The sequence below is a fragment of the Camelus bactrianus genome, chromosome 14 (assembly GCF_048773025.1).
Source record: "Camelus bactrianus isolate YW-2024 breed Bactrian camel chromosome 14, ASM4877302v1, whole genome shotgun sequence".
NCBI classification, from domain to species: Eukaryota; Metazoa; Chordata; class Mammalia; order Artiodactyla; family Camelidae; genus Camelus; species Camelus bactrianus.
The window spans coordinates 9399416-9418961 of record NC_133552.1 but is presented as its reverse complement, the minus strand read 5'-3'; the positions used below and the strand labels follow the sequence as shown (position 1 = coordinate 9418961).

At 30.1% G+C, this 19546-nt stretch overlaps 1 protein-coding gene across 13 annotated transcripts in view; it reads right to left on the bottom strand.

The window, feature by feature from the left end:
* The window catches only part of NBEA (neurobeachin), a 536549-nt gene that overhangs the window by 399575 nt on the left and 117428 nt on the right, over nucleotides 1–19546 (bottom strand). For all 13 annotated transcript variants that reach the window (XM_074378046.1, XM_074378047.1, XM_074378045.1 and 10 more), the window contains 6 exons: nucleotides 18052–18204; nucleotides 15675–15843; nucleotides 11812–11891; nucleotides 11056–11118; nucleotides 10863–10960; nucleotides 7140–7232 (listed from right to left, as the gene is read on the bottom strand). In XM_074378046.1, coding sequence (XP_074234147.1) covers nucleotides 7140–7232; nucleotides 10863–10960; nucleotides 11056–11118; nucleotides 11812–11891; nucleotides 15675–15843; nucleotides 18052–18204 — 656 coding nt within the window. The remainder of the gene's footprint in view (nucleotides 1–7139; nucleotides 7233–10862; nucleotides 10961–11055; nucleotides 11119–11811; nucleotides 11892–15674; nucleotides 15844–18051; nucleotides 18205–19546) is intronic.

Here is a 19546-nt window from a genome sequence, read left to right as displayed (position 1 = left end):
GTTTTATTCTTAATTTTCTGAGGAAACTCCATACTGTTTTCCATACTGGCTGCACCAATTTACATTCACACCAACAGTTTACATGTATCTCCTTTTCTCTACAAACTCACCAACACTTGTTATCACTTGTTATTTTTGGTACTAGCCATTCTAACAGGTATGAGGCAATATCTCATTGTGGTTTAGATTTGCCTTAGTACACATTTTCATGTACCTGTTGGTCATTCGTATGTCTTCTATGGGAAAATATCTATTCATATCTTCTACTTTTTATTTGAATTGCTTGTTTGTTTGCTGAGTTGTATGAATTCTTTATATATTTTAGATATTAATACCTTATAAGAGATATGATTTGCAAATGTTTGCTCCCATTCAGTAGGTTGCTTTCTTATTTTGTTAAGTTTCCTTTGCTGTGTATAAACTTTTTAGTTTGACATAATCACTTGTTTACTTTTGCTTTTGTTGTGAAATCCAAAAAATCATTGCCAAGACAAGGAGCTTACCCCTTATGTTTTCACGTATTATGTTTAAGACTTTAATTCATTTTGAGTGAATTTTTGCCTAAAGTGTAATATAGAGTTCTCATTTCATTACTTTGCATGTGGCTGTCCAATTTTCTCAACATCATTTATTAAAGAGACTATTTTTCCTCATTGTATATCTTGGCTCCTCTGTCATAAAGTATTGACTACATGTGCATGGGTGTACTTCTGGGCTCTCTATTCTGTTCTATTGATTTATTTTTTTTTATGCTAAGACCATCTGTTTTGATTACTGTAAGTTTGGATTACAATTTAAAAATCAGGAAGTATAAAGCCTCCAGCTTTGTTCTTTCTCAAGATTGCTCTGGCTATTCAGGGTCTTTTGTGGTCCACACCAATTTTAGGATTATTTGCTCTATTTCTATGGAAAATGCCTTCGGAATTTTGATAGGGATCACATTAAATCTGTAGATCACTTTGGGAAGAATGGACATTATAACAATATCACTTCTTCCAATCCATGAGCCTGGTGTATCTTTCCATTTGTCTGTGTCTTCTTCAGTTTTTTTTCATCAATGTTTTACAGTTTTCAGTATATAGATCTTTCACCTCCTTGGTTAAATTTATTCATAAGTATTTTATTCCATGAACTCTTTCATTCTTTGTCTATATCTTTAACCTCCTTTCCTATTTGTCATCTTTGTCTCTTGGTGCTGCTTCTTTGTAATTTCTTCATTTCTTCCAGTTCACGAATTCTTTCTTAAATTCTATATAATCTGTTTAACATGCCCATGGAGCTGTTAATTTTAGTTAGTACCTTTTCATTTCCAGAAGTTACTTTAGATTTTTTATTAAAAGCTGAAAGATTTGTTTCAATATGATCTTGTTTCTTAAGAATTGTGTCTTCTATTATGTTTGAAATTCATTTTTGGCACATTAGACTCTCCCTTACTTTTGTGTACCCAGCTATACATCTGAAAGGATTTGTGATTTTTCTAAGTTTTTAGTAGTACAAGTGTTTCAGGATATCTTGTTTCACCCATCATCTTTCTTCTCTAAGAATTTGTATTAGTTACACGTTAAGTCTCCTATGCCTTTACCTTTCCTCTTATTTCATGTTTTTGGTCCATGCATTGAGACGGTTCAGTTCACTAATTCATGATATCACGACATAAGAGGCAGAATATCACCTTTGGTGCTCTACTTGAATTTCAAATGCACTTTTCAAAAATAAAATTTAAAGGTTCCACCACAGCCTCCACACTAGTTCTATCTCACTGAGTACCTAATTTGATGATTCTTATCTTGTCTCTGGTTGCCATGCTCCTTCAAACTAGCTATTTTTCATTTTCACATTGTTGCACTCAGATCTCTCTGCTGTGAATTTTACATGATGAGATCCCTGCAGGCACTGTAAGGCAAAGATTCCTCTAAAAAACTGACCTGTAGTATAAAACTTAGCGTGCGTGCTTTAAGTCCTGAAGCCAGCATCCCAGCATGCCAATATCCTTATACTCCCACGAGTTCAAGGACAGGGAAATTCACCTGGCTTTCCAGTGGTAACTTACATAGAAGCCAACGTTAAGATTTCTCAGAAGGTGGGAAGCAGGGGAGAGGGAGAGAATAGTAGGTAGGAATCTCTGAGATCAAAACATCCCTCAGGATTTGCTGCTTTTTAGTCTTTACCTTGGCCCCTAACATAGTTCTTCAGCTGACTGTCATTCCCATGGGAGAAAGAACCCTCATCAGTTGTCATTTTTCTCTGCTGGTACCACAACAGAACACTGAGACTCATCTGTCTTGAAAAGTTCTGATTTTATCAAAACTGCACTGAGTGTACCTCTTACCTTTCTGTTAACTGTTCAGATTAACACATGGCAATATACTGTGACCTCTTTACATCTACTATATCGTTTATCCTTAAAATTCAATATGAGAGGCAGAATAATTTTATTCATTTACAGGGTAAAAACTGAGTATCAAAGAAGTTTCTAAGACCACTCAAAAAACATGTAGCGAAGCCAGGATCCAAACCTAATGTGTACTTCATTGGTTCTCCAACTTGAGAGCCATGAACTATGTGTATTTTACTAACCAATTATCTCATTTAACCATCAAGCTGTATATGCTTTCTTTTATGTGTTATTTTTGAACTAAATTTAACTTCACAATCATATTGATAGGAATCATTTGGACTGTGTAGCTAAGTAGTTAAATTAACATTTCAGTGTTAGCCTTCGTCCTTTTGCTCCATAATTGCTCCAGTAGACAACTCTTCATTGATTTTACTCAATCTAACTCCATTAATATATAATTACTGAAAAATTTTCCAAGATTTTAAGTTGCTTTTTACTTTTAATATTTGTAGTTTTTTTAAATAATGTTTTTGTTGAAAAATTGTTTCTACAGGTAACATTCACATGATTAAAATATTAACACAATCCACATCCATCTTCATTTCTATCAACTTCCCATTAGAAGCCACTACTCTTGATTCTTATTTCTTATGAATTCTACTAGACTTTCTCACTAGAAGTGTAAGAAGTATTATATTCTCATATTCTCTTTTTTATACAAAATAGCATCCAATACATACTCATTTATACTAGTTATTTTTAACTTTTAACAATATAGTTGTGATACCTATATATAAAGAATTATCTCATTAGTTTTGTTTATAACTGCATAGTATTCTATTTTAAAAATGAACCATAACTTATTTTTAACAAACCCCCTATTAATTAATGGAAATTTAAGATTTCTGATAACATTTACCACTATAAACAAAACAACATTGAATAAATCTTAATAGCCATCATTTCACATGCATGCAAGTGATAAACTGCTGGATTAAAGAGTATAAATGTTTGTAATTTTGACAGATATTGATCAAAATTAATACACTGTACTCCACATAGGGTTATACTAATTTATGTTTCACTTAGCAATGTGTGAGATGCTTGCTCTTCCTTCAAACTTGCTAACAGAGATGGAGGTTGAATTTTGAGATTTCTATCAATCTAATATGTGAAAAATGGTGTCTTACTTTAGTTTTAGATTTCCCTTATTACAAGCAGAATTCAGCTATTCTTAAATGTTTATGTGCCATGTATATTTTCCCCTACAGACTATTCATTTACATCTTTTGCATATTTTTTCTCTGGTTGTCTTATCAATTTCGAGGGAAGGCTATGCAAAGTTATCATGTAAGATTCTTTTAAGTTCCTCAGTTTCTACACTAATTATGAAGATTATCATTTATTTTGTACATTCATATTTTTGTCCTTTTTTGACTTAATGATGCTTTATCCATTTCTATCATGATTTTTAAAAATCAGATTTTTAAATGATTTTCCAGCTTCTGAATAATTCCTACTTTCCTATTATTTTCAGTTTTTGTTAATATTTGTCTAACTTTTACATTATAATTCTTTTTTTCTGTATTTCTTTTCTATTTACCCAAAGCTACAATATTCCTCTAAGCACTTCTTTAGCTGTATCCCACAGATTTTTTTGAAGTTGTTTTCTAAAAATCCTGCAATTTCTATTTGACACAAAAGTTTAATAAATTTTAAATGTGAAGGTAGAAGAAACTTTGCTGTCTGATTTTGTTCCTATTGTCTAATTTTTTTGCATGTTAATAAGAGAATCTTGTCTGCTTGTTTCTATATTTTGGAATTTTTCTCTGATGCTTACTACACCATGTCAAATTTTCATAAAGGTTCCATGAGTACTTGAAGTTATATTCTTTATTAATGTGGTATTGAGTTCAAACTATATTAATTAGATTTATCTTATTATTTAGATTTCTCTCTCCCTTGACTTTGTATGGGCTGGGATGAATTAAAGTTTGTTTTAATGTTTTAAGTTATCATTGATTGTGTATTTCTCCTATAATTTCTGTTTCATCAAAGTTTCAAGCTTTAATATTATAAAGTGTCTTTCTTTATAATGTTTATTGCATTTCAGCTTGAATTCTAATTTGCCCAATATTAGGATCATGATTCCTGCTTTTTTTCATTTGTATTTACATAGTATAACTTTTTACTCATCCTTTTATTTTCAGACTTTCTAAATCACTTTGATTTTTAGTATCTTTCTTGCATTTAGAACTGGGTTTTATCACTGTGATCAACTGTGATATTTTTCTTATCAAAAAACTTCACATTTAAAGTAATTAAAAAACTTCTACATTTATTTTATGGCAGATATGTTTGCTGTTAGATATGTCACATTTTATGTTATGTTTCCTGACTTCTATAGATTTTTAAAAACTTCCATTACATGCATTGTTCTCAGTTTTGTTCATACCCTTTTTTTTTTTTTTAATATTTTGACAGCATTACAATTTTGTTTAACTGCTTATCTTTGGAACTATAAAGAAATAAGAAGTCCTCTATGTGTTTATTAGGAAGTATATTTCCCTACCATGAGCAATGATAAACTCAGTATATTTACTCTTTATTTTTCCCCTCTCTTAAACCATCAAATTTTATTCAGTAGGCCTACATTTCTAATATTACATTTGTCAGCTTATAGGATATCCTGACTCTTTGAACTACTCTCCTTTCCCTAGTCTTTTTCCAACTGATTATAATTATAGCATTTTTACCTTATTAGGGCATATAAAAAGGAAATTCTGGTATGTCACTCTAACTCAAACATTTGTTTCAGCCTTAGTTTTACTGTTAAATTAATTCAGTGTTCACCAGTGGTACTTAGCTGTAGTCTGTCCAGTCAATCCTTACTGGCTGAACTTCATCCCCCAGCAATTTTCTAAAGAATTATTCAGAAAAACAGCTCATCATATGGTTAAAAATTGTTTGGCAGCACCTTTTTTACATAAAGGATATCTCGGCTTCCATTTTCTTCACTTGAGGATCTTATGGTTGTTGCTCTACATTTTCTATATTGAAGGTCATTGTACAGAAGTCTAAGGCCAGACTCAAATTTTTCCCATTAATTTGTGCATTGCAGAACAAAGGATTTTATTAAAAACTTATATTTAAATCCTGTATTTTCATGCTGTCCATTCCAGGAAAATTTTTTCTGGTACATTAAAAGGGCACAAAAGTATGCCTTTTAATACAGGTGGCAAAGTCTATATTAGGACCTCCATGAATTATAGCTTTAAATATTTACTTTAGTTACACTTGCACTTTTCCTATTTGGAAATTTCATTTATGCCATTTTTGGATTTCTGTGCTTTTTGTATCAATCATTTGCTCTTTAATCCTTCTGAACCCTTATACATTCATCCACACACATTATTTGCTTTGTTTTCATTTTTATCTTCTGAGTATCTTAGTATGCTACCCGCAGAGTTTCTCTTCCTTGAGTTTCTTCCAACTTCATTTTTATTTGCGAGATAGTTTTTTCCTCAAAGTTTTTCAAAAGTTTTGTAGCTCATGACAGAACACTTCAATGTCATTCTACCATTTCTTCCAACTTCTTGAAATTCTGTTTAGTAGCTGCCCTTCATCAGAAGGAATTCACTTATTTTTTACTTATGGTAAAAATTTAATTCATATTTATTATGTATTCCATGGGAATATTTTCCAGTGAGTGTTCTTCGTGTACTAGTTGGTTTTGTTTATCTTTTCCACATTTCTATATTTTAAAATGTGTTTTCTTGACAATATTTTAAAAAGTTGTAACTAGGACTAGAATCCTCTATTATTTCCACGCAATTTCCTTTACTTAACAGAGCTAAATGCATGATCCTAATCTCTTCACATAAAAAGTGATATGCTCTTACTCTCAGTATTCTACCACGTAGTGTATTTATAGGTCTTCATATACACATGACTCTTTTCTACAACCCTGGACTCGTTGTACTATCCCCTATAATATCTCTATTCTCTTTTACTTGACTATTGATTTGATGCCAAAATGAAAATAACATCTATTCTTCTAGACTATTTAGCATGTTAGAGATGTTTTATCTGAATGTAGTGCAGTTTTCAACAGTGTCATCAGTAAACTCTTGGTAACTCAAAAATAGCAAAAAGAACTGGCAACAGTAAAGTTCTGAGAGAAACCCCACTTATCAATACTAAATGGCAACACTACCTTCTTGAAGTCATTTGTATAGAAAACGGATTTAAACAAGACTATTCATGCACAGGACAACATAGTATGAAAAACACTCACTATGTCAGCAGGTGGTTTTAAAAAGTATCTAAATTCTAGACTTTGGTAGAAAAAAGAGATATTGTAGGATCTTCAAATCACAATAAGCCTCAACGTTAGAAAAAAATACAAACAAATATTAAATATTTACTTAGCATGTGAGCAAAATAGCAGCTCTCAGGGAGACCTCAACATACATACATGTGTCAAGAAAGTTTTCATTGAAATCATATCCCTATGTGCTTTGTTTTATTTGATAAAATATTTTATTATATCCTTAAAAGAACAACACTTCTTTCCAGCAGGCAAATAGGAATAAACTATATTACTTAAATGTAATTTTGTCCTATAATCTACTATGAAAAACATATTATTTTATAAAACATTTTTAAAACTTCTACCACAAGAAGCTATTATTTTCCATTGTAAGATAATTCCAAATTCATATTTACATTAAATACAAAACTAGTAAAAATGCAATTTAGTAGATATTCCTATAATTCATTATGAAAAATACCAACTTACTTGTGACCTAAATGCTTCAGAAAGTATCCCAGAACCTTCAGAGCTTGAACCCAAATACTTTCACTTTTAGAGGCCAACAATTTGTAGATTACCCTAAAACATAGAGGTGAATGATCTTTTAAGCACTTATAAATATTAAAAACACAAGCACTGTATACTTTACAAATAAATTATAAACACATAAAACAAAATATCTCTCAGGATTTTAAATTTTTTGGAGAAGTTAAAAATAAGCATATTAATTTTTCTTTAAATTTGGCCTTCAAATAAATACTCAAAAGGACAATGTGACTGGTTGTTCTTAAGTATTGCCTTCCAGCACAGTGAACAAAATTTTCAATTTTAAGACCCATGCTTAGTTAAGTCACATCTCTTCTTCCATTAATTTCCCCTGACATATGCACGTGATGATCTTTTTTCTTGGTTATGGCTAATTAGACCATAGGTACATATCTGACCAATAATTTTGCTTTTCTGAGAATTTGGAATGAGTTCTGAGAAACAATATCTAGTCTTTGCTAGGCTCTTGAATTAGGAAATGATTTAAAATAGGAACTATAGGACACCCTTGTTTTGTTCACAAAGGCGTCTATACACAGAAGGAATAAAGCACTACACAGAAAGTAGCAGAGAAAGCAAACATGATTCCTCACAGCTTTCCAATTCCTGGTTCCTACCCTAATGTGTTTCTATAATAAACACATTATTCTGATTTTACTTAAATTAGTTAGAGAAGTTTTCTGTTACATTGGGCAAAAAAGTCTCTTCTAACACATGACCTAACCTAATATATACAGTCACTTCAAATTCTATATGAAAGCAGGGTCATATTCATTATAATATTTAGAAGTACATTAGAAATTTCATCCCATAGTTTTTCAAAAAAAAAAGCAAATATTTTTTTCTATAAAGTAGAAGGGAGCAATAATAACACTATATTCTTTTGCAACTAATTCTATAATTTAAGAAGGTTCTTTGAGGGTGGCAGTGGTTGAGCATTATTCTATTAAATACTTTTACAAAATAAGACAAGTTTTATTCTATTAATGTCTTTTTTAAAAATGTCATTTATACTTTTAAAAAATAAAACATCATTTATATTTTGAAGGTGAAGTAATCTAGGCTGAACAAAAAAAGCTCGTAAAAGAAGATGTAGTATAATTTTCCTAACATTTCAGTGACATTAACAAAGGGGAACAAATAACTGAAAGTTAATGACATCTATTTTATATTTATCAGTATCTTATACTATTAAAAATATTATTGATAATGCTTCTCTTTTTTGTATTACTCTACTGAAGAATAGACTATGAGAAGAAGTAAACTCAAGAGTGATTATTTCTTTTGGAAGATAAATTTTTTGAAAGCCTCAAATTTCTAAATGAATATATATTTATACTGAAATCTATTTTCAGATCTTTCAAGGACCAATATCAATAATGAAAAAAACACAAATATGAGGATAGAAAAGTTATACATGTCAAAAAAGAAATATTCAGGAAATCATAAGAAAGAACATTTAACAGCAAAAGTAATCTTGAGAATCAAAGTAAAACCTCACAGCCTAAAAATGTGGCTATATTCGGATATATAATAAGACACTCACACAGAATTCCCATTCTCTAGAAATAATTTTGAGTTAAAAGGATCAACAGAAACTATGATTTAACATTTAAAATATGAAAACATCTAAGGCCATCAGACATCTATGCTACAAAGAATTTTCTTCACAACTAGACAAGTGTTTCTTACAAAACAAGTTACAGAATGAATAGGAAATTTACTGACAAGTCAGTTAATGACTACTTATTTATGATAAGATAGGTCAATTCTAATTCATTTGCTCCAGATTCCTATATTCAAGTCAGAAAATGATCTAAACTATGTGAAACCAGAAACTGTCTAATCTTTTCTTTAAAGTTTTTCAGATATAAAAACATCACATTTTTAATATTCAGTTCAGTGTTGTATTATCACAAGCTCTTCCTTAAGTCCAGTTAAAATAGCACGAGAACAAAATAAGTGCATGTGTATGAATTATATAACTGTTACCCTTTAATATCTATTTTCTAAGATAGAATTTTAAATACTCTATCTCATAGGCCAATTTTTTCCATCTGTTAAACTAGAGCCTACATTCTTCACATTGTTTTGAAGTGCAAAAACTGAAGTAGCAAATTTTCCATCTTTGTGACTATTCTGAACACCCTGGTAACAATGTGGCATGTTCAGCTGGTGCCAAACATGAGTAACAAGGCCTTTGTATTCATTGTCCTTAATCAATTCTTTTATTTTATACATTTAAAATACTATTTCAGTCCTCCTGTAAGATTATTACTTCCAGTGTGTCAAAATAATGTTATTTCTGCACTTCACCATTATTAATCAATCTAAAGTTAGTATCATCTACAAGGGTGATGAGTGTATTTTCAATTGATTCCTTAATTGATCAGTTAACATAAATAAAGCAGGTACTAGATCTAAGTTCAAGGATATACTATGTGTTCTATCTAAATATAATTTAAGAATGAGTATAATTGTATGTATGTATTATATTATTAGGCTGAACAGTATGAAATTATCATTATTTGGTAAAATCAGTTAAGTGTCAGCAATTGCATATAGTTTAACCACACAATAATAAAATACTTGTAGTTGTTAGTAATTAAATGTATAATTCTCTTAAATAAATAACCCATTGGTTATAAACTCAAAGGTAATAGTGATTCACAAACTGAATATTCATATAGAAATAAAGTGATTGCTTCTCTGATTTGAAAAGGAAGTCCTTCTAGACTATAAAGTTATTATTTGCTGATATAAATGGACAAGTAAAAGAAGCACTAATAAAATCCCTCCACATTTACTGATATATTATTTCCAAACTTTTCATAACCTGTGTAAGTTCACTGAGGCGCACATGGCATAACCTAGATTTCTTCTTTATTCAAATAACTCAGACTCCAGAAAAATAAAAATGGAGAATCCCTAAGGGACTAGGTTATAGGTTTAAGTTCATAAAAATACTAACCAAGAAACTATGTTTTACTCATTTACATAATTACTTTACAATCACCTAGTTCTCAATTCTTTTGATTTTGGCTTCTTGTTCCAAAATACTTTCTCTCCATTATTCCAATTGCACTGCTACTGCACTAGCACATCCTCCCATTTATCCCACTGATAAATGAAATACTCCCTCTACTGATCCTGCTACATCAGTTTTGTCCCTTTGCAACTCATTTTCCACACTGTTGATTGTAAATCTAGCAAAATGGAAAACTGAGCAAATCTTTAATTTTCATCAACAACAGAATGAAGCCTAAACATCTTACTATTTATTACATAGATCTTCCAAATTTGGCCACTATCTAACTCTTGAGCCTAACTAAATTCAGAATATTCTTGAACTCTCTTTTGCTGAAATATATCGTGCTCTCTCTTGTCTTCTTGCAAAAAAAATCTGCTCTTCCACTACTTGAAATGTCTTTACTATAGCAACAACAATATAATTACCCTTCTTGAGACTTGAGACCCATTTTCTATACACTACATCAGTTTCCTTGAGTGAGTATTAGAGAATTAATAACACCTTTCTCCCTCTATACCCTTCTTACGTGTAAGATTTTGCTATATTTACTTAAAAGTTAATTCAATAGGGGTTATTCTAGGAAGCACAATTGTACTTAAAGTCCATTAATAACACTAATGTTATAATCATACCTTATTCCATTTCTTTGATCAAATGCTGGTATCATTGAGGCTGGGTGTTCTGACATTAAAGCCACTAGTAACTGTAACACATCATGAATATTTTCATCCTGCATAATAAGGATCATCAATATTTATTTTTTATAAATGTTTTCTCATGCATTGAATAAAATTGTTAAAACAGAAGACCCAGGCCATGTCCTACCTCATGCATCGTAAGTAGGTAATTTAGTATACTCTGAAGTTCATCTTCCTTGACCCCTCGATCCTAATTTTTAAAAAGAATCACTTAATATAAATCTAAAATTAAATTTTTAATTAAAGACAGGCATCAAAATGATCACTTTAAAAGAAAATATGAATAGAAGTAGTGATGTTTTAATTAAAATATCTAGATATTTCATAATTCATAGGCTATATTATTATAAGCTAAATAAGTAAATATTTAGAAAATTGTATCTATTCTAACATTGCTAATATTTGATTGACTTTCACTTTCAAAAATTATTATATTTTGATCATTTATTATATTTATATTACTACTTTCTAACCATGTATTCTTTTCTTAAAATAATGCAAATTACCAGAAAGCGTTACAATGTCAATTGCTGTGTACTTGCCTTTACTTTCTATTTGTCTTTATCTTAATATTTTAAAAATCCTACTGTGATAAATACATAATGTAAACCTTCTCAAACAGGGACACAGGTCATTTACTAGAATAAAATCTATATGCTCAATTTTCATGCATATGTTCCTCATCCATTTCTGCTACACCCATATGAAGGATCTCAAAGATTTAACAAAAAGTGAAGCTCAACAAAAGTTAACACTAAGATTTTGAAAGCAATTCATGCATTAAAGGTAGTTACTACTAATCTTACAGTAATGATTTAAACTATGCCAAAATTTTCTTTTCACTTAATATATTGTAATTTTTAATTAAGTAAAATCGTTTTACCTTTAATATAAGCTGTTTCAGGAAAAGTAGCATAAAAGCACGCAGTGATATAATTTCTTTTTGTGATGGCCGGGGACCATCTAGAAATAAAACAGAAAATAAAAGGAAAAAAAAAATTCCACTTATTATTATTATTTAACAATAAGCTTAATGCGATTATGTTGGGATATCACGGAATTCTTTAAGTTATATTCACTATAATTACACTTATTAGTATTAATTCTGTACAATTTCAATACAATCAGAGAATATAAATATTATTTTCAGATTTTTGGCAAGTAGTATGATCAGCAGTAAAGAAAGAAATGGGGTTGAGGAGGTGACAAGGGCTATTCAGTGTCAGAGCTGAAGACAGTCAGAGCCAACTAGCAATGTCAAAGCTGAGAAGGTGATGGGTCACATGTCAGAATGTTGGTTTCATAAAGTAGAATAAGTAAATATATAAAAATATTAAAGATAATAGGAGCCAGATTTCTCACTTTTGAAGGAAGAAAGCTGTAAATGTAGTAAATTTGAAGCTAGACTGAACCATGGGTTTTGGATTGGAATTGAAGATACTGGTATGAACTCATGGTTATTAACAGAGATCAGTTTAGATGTGTGTGTGTATATATGTGTGTATACATATATATGTGTGTATACATATATGTGTGTATATATGTATATGTATATATATATACGTGTGTGTGTGTATATATATGTATATGCATTTAAGCTTGTATTTTCAGGATCTGTCCAACAAGAATGCCTAGAAGCAATGACACCCAGAGAGCAATAAACACAATAAATACACCTATAACCCAGACCTTCCTTGGTTTCCAAAAAAACATATCTACAAAACAAGCTTCTTGGAAAAATGGCTAATTCCAGAACTGAGATAAGAAAAATATAAGATGAACCAAAAATATCTTGCACCAGAAAGCAAGCAAGTACTAAAAAATTATAGACATTTGTCATAAAGGCCCAAGAACTCAAGTGAAGGAGCTCCTAAGAGAAGAAGCCAGATCTCATACAACTTGAACATCAAAATAATGATCCAACTGAGGGGACAGACATTGCACTAAATCCTTGCAGTGGCTTGTTTTTTAAGTTTCACTGGAACAAACCACACCCATTCATTTACATACTGTCTGTGGCTGTTTCTCCGATACAGTGGCAGAGCTGAACACATGTAGCAGAGATCTATGGCTTCCTAACCCTAAAATATTTATGGTCTGGTCCTTTGCAGAGAAAGTGTGCCAACTGTTGATATAACATACCAAATAAAACAGAAATCCATGAAATTTACACTGAGACTAAACCAATAAACAAATAAAGTAGTAAATGAAGGAGAAAAATAAATTCCTCCTTATGGCAGAATCCAGATTAATAAATATCTTAGAAAATGTTGCCATTTGACAACCATCACAGTAAAAATCAATTCTGACAAGAGTCATCAAGATCTAAAACCAGCAGGTAAAAGTTTGTTGAAGAAAAGGATATTTACATAGTCTCCATGTATTTCTCCACCCAGTACTTATGATTACAGAGGAGAAAGTGGAATTTTATAGTAAAGAAACCTGGTAGACACCAAAAGTTAACATCCCTAGTAATAAAACAACTCAACATCATGTGCCTTTTGACATGGTAACAACGACACAGAACTTGTATGACTTCTGTGTGATTCCTTCCAAAAATGAAAAACCTGAGTCATCATGAGGAAATATCAAATAAATTCAGATTAAGGGACAGTCTGAAAATTTGCCAATATTCCTCAAAAACATCAAGGCTATGGAAGACAAGGACTTACAAAAAGAACTATTCTAACTGAAAAACATTAAGGCGACAAGACAACTAAATCCCATATGATCCTCGACTGGGATTCAGGGAAAGAAAAAAAGACTAGAAAGCATATTATTAGAATAATTGGTGAAATTTGAATGGGATTTTTGGATTAGATGATAGTAGTGTATTAATATTAATTACCTGATTTTAACAGTTGCCCTTCATTATCTAAGACAGTGCCCTTACTTTTTAGGAAATAAACATTATTTAGGAGTAAGAGGGTACCATATCTATAATTTATTCTCAATTGATTCAGAAAAAATATGCATATTTGTTTATATAAAAATAGAATGGTTTCTACATGATAAAATGTAGAATACTGAGAAATATGGTGGGGGTATGTAAGAATTCTTTGTATAATTCTTGCAACTTTTCTGTAAATTAAAAATTAATTTTTTGAACCATAAATGAATATGTGTGAATATATGATTTGTCTAGAGTAGAGAAAACTCTATCAGAGTGTAATTTTAAAAAATAGGGCTCTGAATCAATAGACATGATTTAGATTTTAGATCTGTTACTTTGTATCAACTTTCAGTTTCCTAACATACAAAATGGGAGTGATATTTACAACATAATTATAGATAGATATGGTCCTATGTGTATTTATAAATATGTTTATGTATATATAATTATATTACACATAAATGATTCAAAAAAATTAACATGTAGGGTACTTAGCATAGATTCCAACTCATGGTAAGTATTAAGTTAATTTCAGACATTATTAAATCTAGAAGCAATGGATTGGGAGTTCGAGATCTGCAGATACTAAGTACAGAATTTGCAGAGAGCAACATATAAAATAGATAAACAACCAGTTTATACTATAGCACAGGAAGTATATTCAATACCTTGTAGTAACCTATAATGAAAAAGCATATGAAAATGAATATATGTATGTATATGTATGACTGAACTATCATGCTGTACACCAGAAACTGATGTAACACTGTAAACTGACTATACTTCAATAAAAAATTTAAATAAATAAGTGAATAAATACAAGCAAAGGAAAAAGCCATAAATGACAGAATATAGATTTGAGTGTAAATAACACAATTTTAAAGTCACATTGATAAAATGAAAGACATAAAAGTAATAATAAGTGAATACTAAAATAGTGAAATTTGATTTTTCCTTATCAAAAAAATTTTTATGAAATTGTAATTTTCAATGCTATTATGAGTATGCTGAGAAAAGCACCCTAATGTACTGCTGGGGAAAACTGTAAGCTAGTACAGTATTTCTGAAAAAATTCACAATATTTGTCATGAAGCCATTTCTCAGTAATTGTAAACAAATCAAAGATGAGGTGAATAATTACAAAGGAATAGATCACTGCATTATTTATAGAATCAAAACTTTAGAAACATGTAAATGGTATATCCCCTTAGATTACTATGTAGAGCTGAGGAAAAAAACACAAGAAGAAAACAAGAAAATTTAAATTCTGTGAAAGAGTTTAAATATTTCACATGTTTATGCAACAAAGAATAGGAGAAGCACATACACCAAACTTGTAATAGTAACTGTTCCTGGGGTTTGGGTTATGAATAATTTTTTCTTCTATATTATTTTATTTTATATGAATACATGCTCAAATAATTAGGAAAACTGGCAATATTTTTAAAACAACACACTACTTTGAAGAATTAAATTAGATTCTACTACACTTGGAACAAAGAGTAAAGTTTAGGGAAAACATATAAAGAAAGGAAACAATCCCAAAATGTTTAAACAACTGTATTAGAACACATTGGCTATGATCAACATCATTCATCTGTTTTTAATATTATGTTATCTTCCTGAATCACAACAACCATATAGGCTATTTATTTTACCTACCTTTATTCCAAAAAATAATTTAATACCAAAGGTATAAGCTTCTTCACCACAATAAATTCTCAATATACCAGTCTACTACATAAGAAAGACAACAGGTCAGAGTTAATTTCATAACCATGCACATCTGTTCACTGTAATAGCACTCAGGATACAGAGCAATCACAGTACAGTGTAAGAAGTATTGTACTTACCTAAACCTTTGGGTGTAATGCCACTACTGTCAGCAGGATTAATGACCCAGTAATAATATTTTAGTGTGTGCATTAGCTGTAATACTGTTCCTACTCTGCGTATAGTGGTGTAAATGGTAGCAGTTCCAATAAATTCAGCAGACAAATAAGTGTACAGGGAAAGTTGAACCTAATACAGAATATGAACAAAGCATTAAAATAAAGTTAAAATGCCTGAAGTGTTTATATTACAAATATACCTTCTATTCTAATTTAAATGCAAATTATTAAAGGCCGAGAATCATTTATTATGAGATTAAAAATAACTACTTACTAAATGTTATTTGCATTAAAAATAATCTACAATCAACACATTATAATAAAATTTATTTTAATAAAGGTAATCTAATAATTATTAATAAAATAATTTAAATGATTCAATAATTCCATTGAAGTATCTGATATATCAAATTATTTAAAAGGCCAACTAGACTAAAGAGATTAATCAAAGCACAGTGCAGCAGTTCAAAGGAACAGAACTTAATGTTAGTCAGCTACATCATACTTAGAATATACTGTTGTCATAGATCCTACAAGTTTATGTAATTTCAGATCTTCTTAATCTATTGCCACAGTATCAGAATCTAACCATGTAAATAAACAGAAGGCAAGTTTAAACACCTTGTTTAAAGAGTGAACAAATTTCAAGTTTGAGTTTTAGCACAATTACTATGACAAACTTTGTTTAAAAGTAAAACTTAAATATTATCTAACCAAGGTTATGTGGGAGATTTGAAGATTATATGGCAGCTCAAATTCATAAAAAATGTCCCTCATTATTGACTTCTTCCAGAATATAAAAGGTCTAAATTTAGGTATGCAAAATAATAAAAATTTTGTTGATATTTAGAAAAAAATGTATGTATATATTTATTTTAAAACAAATACTTCTACATATCATGATATAAACTCTATATTCACAATACAAGCAATTTTTCAGCCATAATAATGACAATTATCATAATCTAACTAGTTATCTATTATTTTCTCTTTTCCTTTATTTAATAACCAGTGTACCAGATTCTCTTTCTTGGAAAGGTATGAATCACATCTAATGACTTCAGAATGCAGTCATTACATCCAATTATTTTTTACCGTTTTAGAGTTGATTTTCAAGAGTTCCTTGTCTATTATGAATTTTATTTATTGATATTTTCTCCAACTTTTTATTCTGAAAATTTTCAGACTAACAAAAAAATTGTTTACATCATAACAAATTTACCAACTGTTAATATTTTTCCATATCTGCTTTATTTCTATGATATTATATATAGTTGTATAAATATATTCTGATGAAATGTTTCAAAGGAAGTTGCTGACATTCAGACACTTTACTACTGAATACTTCAGTGTAAATATCCTAAGAATAATGACATTCTCCTACATAGACCATAATACAATTCCTCCACTCAGTCAATTTAACTCTTTCACAATGCTAAGGTCTAATTTAGCGTTCATACTCAATGTTTCCCTTTTGTCCTGATAATTTTTGACATTGTAAAAAGCACCTCCTAACCTATCATCTGTTTATTAACATTATCTCTGAAGGTCATTTAACAAAATCTTTCATTTTGATATCATCAAATGCATTAATTGTTTCCCCTAAATAGAAAGGTTTTGAAGGTCATATTTAAGAACTTTTTGACTATCCCCAAACTGCAAAGATATCTTTCAACAATTTCTCCTATTAGTTTTACAGTTTTTAACTTTTCAAATTTAGGTCTTAAATTTAAATGGGGTTCACTTTTGTATAAGGTAAGAAATAAGGCTTCAACTTTTTTTTTTCCTTTTTATGAGCAACCATTACCACTATCTAGTTCCAGAACTTCCTCATCACTCCATAAGGAAACAATTTTTAACTATAGTTTCATTTTATTTTAATATTTACATATTTACCATTTTGTATTTTGGTACGGCCTAATACAACTGCTTTTTTTTTTTTTTGGTTCTGCAACAAAATTTATTATACAAAGAAAGAATACTTTGAACAAATAGACCCTAGATATTTCTATTAATAGTATTTGGTTTATTTAAAAGGCATTCTGGTTGACTATCAAAAGAACTGAAAAATCCAAATATTTTCTTTTTTTAAATTTGTCTTTTTTTTTCCTTTTTCGAGGGGCAATTAGGTTTGTAATATATTTATTTAATTACTTATATTTATGGGGGTACTGTGGTTTGATCTCTGGACCTTGTGCAAGCTAAGCATGTACTCTACCACTGAGCTATTACCTCCCCAAATGTTTTCTACTGTATAATCTAGGTCTAATATCTAGAACTTACATATATAATTTATAACATTACACTAATATAAAATGAATAATAATAAAGTGTGTACCTTTGCAGGTGTATGTATCCAGATGGCTGGGTTGAATAAAATGTGATCACAAAGCTGCTTCAGCAAAGGTGCTCCATGAGATAAACCATCAAGGTATTTTGCAAAGGATAAAAATTGCTCCAGGACAGCTCTAGTTATATGAACTCTTGATGACTAAAGAAAGAAAACAGAAATTCCAGCTGGAAATATACAGATTATCAAACTGTAAAACTGCTGACTTAGAATAAGTACATACAAATTTGTCATAACACCTTTCTTAATACTATAAATAGAGAATAGAACATTCTATACTTTCTTTGCTATTCAAAATTTAATTAGATTTAGAAACCTAGAATTTTAAGATAGTTCTCTAAATGTTAGTTTATTATTTGAAGTTCTTTCGAGGACAACTGCAGATAAATAACTCAGGTTAAATAACGCCACTCTCAACTCAAGCTAAAGAAATAAAATAAGTTGCAAATAAAAATAATTTCATTTCATTTGTGTAGAAATTTACTAACAAGTAAGATCTTAGACAAAGAAAATTAAAATGGAGTGGAATTACTATCATGATAACACACACACACACAGAACTAGGGAAAGAGAAGTGCTTTCATTAGCTCTAAACCAAAGTGAAAATAAAGTGACCCTACCATTCCAATAAAACCTTTCTTGCAAAAGATAAAATTGAGTTTCACAGGGATGAACGCAATGCATCTGGCTTCGCATAAAACCTCCCCGGCCTTTCAAATCCATTATTTGAAAAAGCAGATCTCACTCTCCTGGAAATACTGCCTCCCTTGGCATTCATGACCCTCATATTACTCTTCAGCATCTTTTGTTTAAAAGATGGAAACTACTGAAGATTATTTCTTTGGCCTTCTCTTCATAAATACACTCTCCCTAGATTATATTTTTATGCTTCTACAGCTTTATATAACCCTATCTCTAAGCTAAGTACTCTCATCAAGAATTTTCAACTACCATCACCAATATATAACCTATCATCAATGGTAGTTAGATAAACAACAGATTTCCCAAAATTCAAACCAAACCTTCAAGCTGCACTGTCCCATACAGTAGCCACTAGCCATAGGTGGCTACTGGGCCCTTGACATGGAGCTAGTCCTAAGTGATATGTGCTGTAAGTGTGGATGCACTGGATTTTTAAGGTTTCGAATGAAAAAAAATAATGCAAAATATCTACTATTCTTTTTGTTGTTAAGTTTATGTTGAAGTGATAATATTTTGGATATACTAGTTTAAATAAAATACATGATCAAAATTGATTTCATCTGTTATTTCTTATCAGAAACTTTTAAATGACATATTAGGCTTGCATTATATTTAACTAGACAATGTTACCCTAGCGTATAATTTCAGAGAAAATATTATAGTGGAAATGCTCTTTGTAAAAACTAGTAATTTAAATATATCTTCCTATGAAAAATTTCTTTTTTGTTAGCTAGTGATCTTTTTGTAGTATCACCATCCTCCCTAGGGTAAAGAATCACCT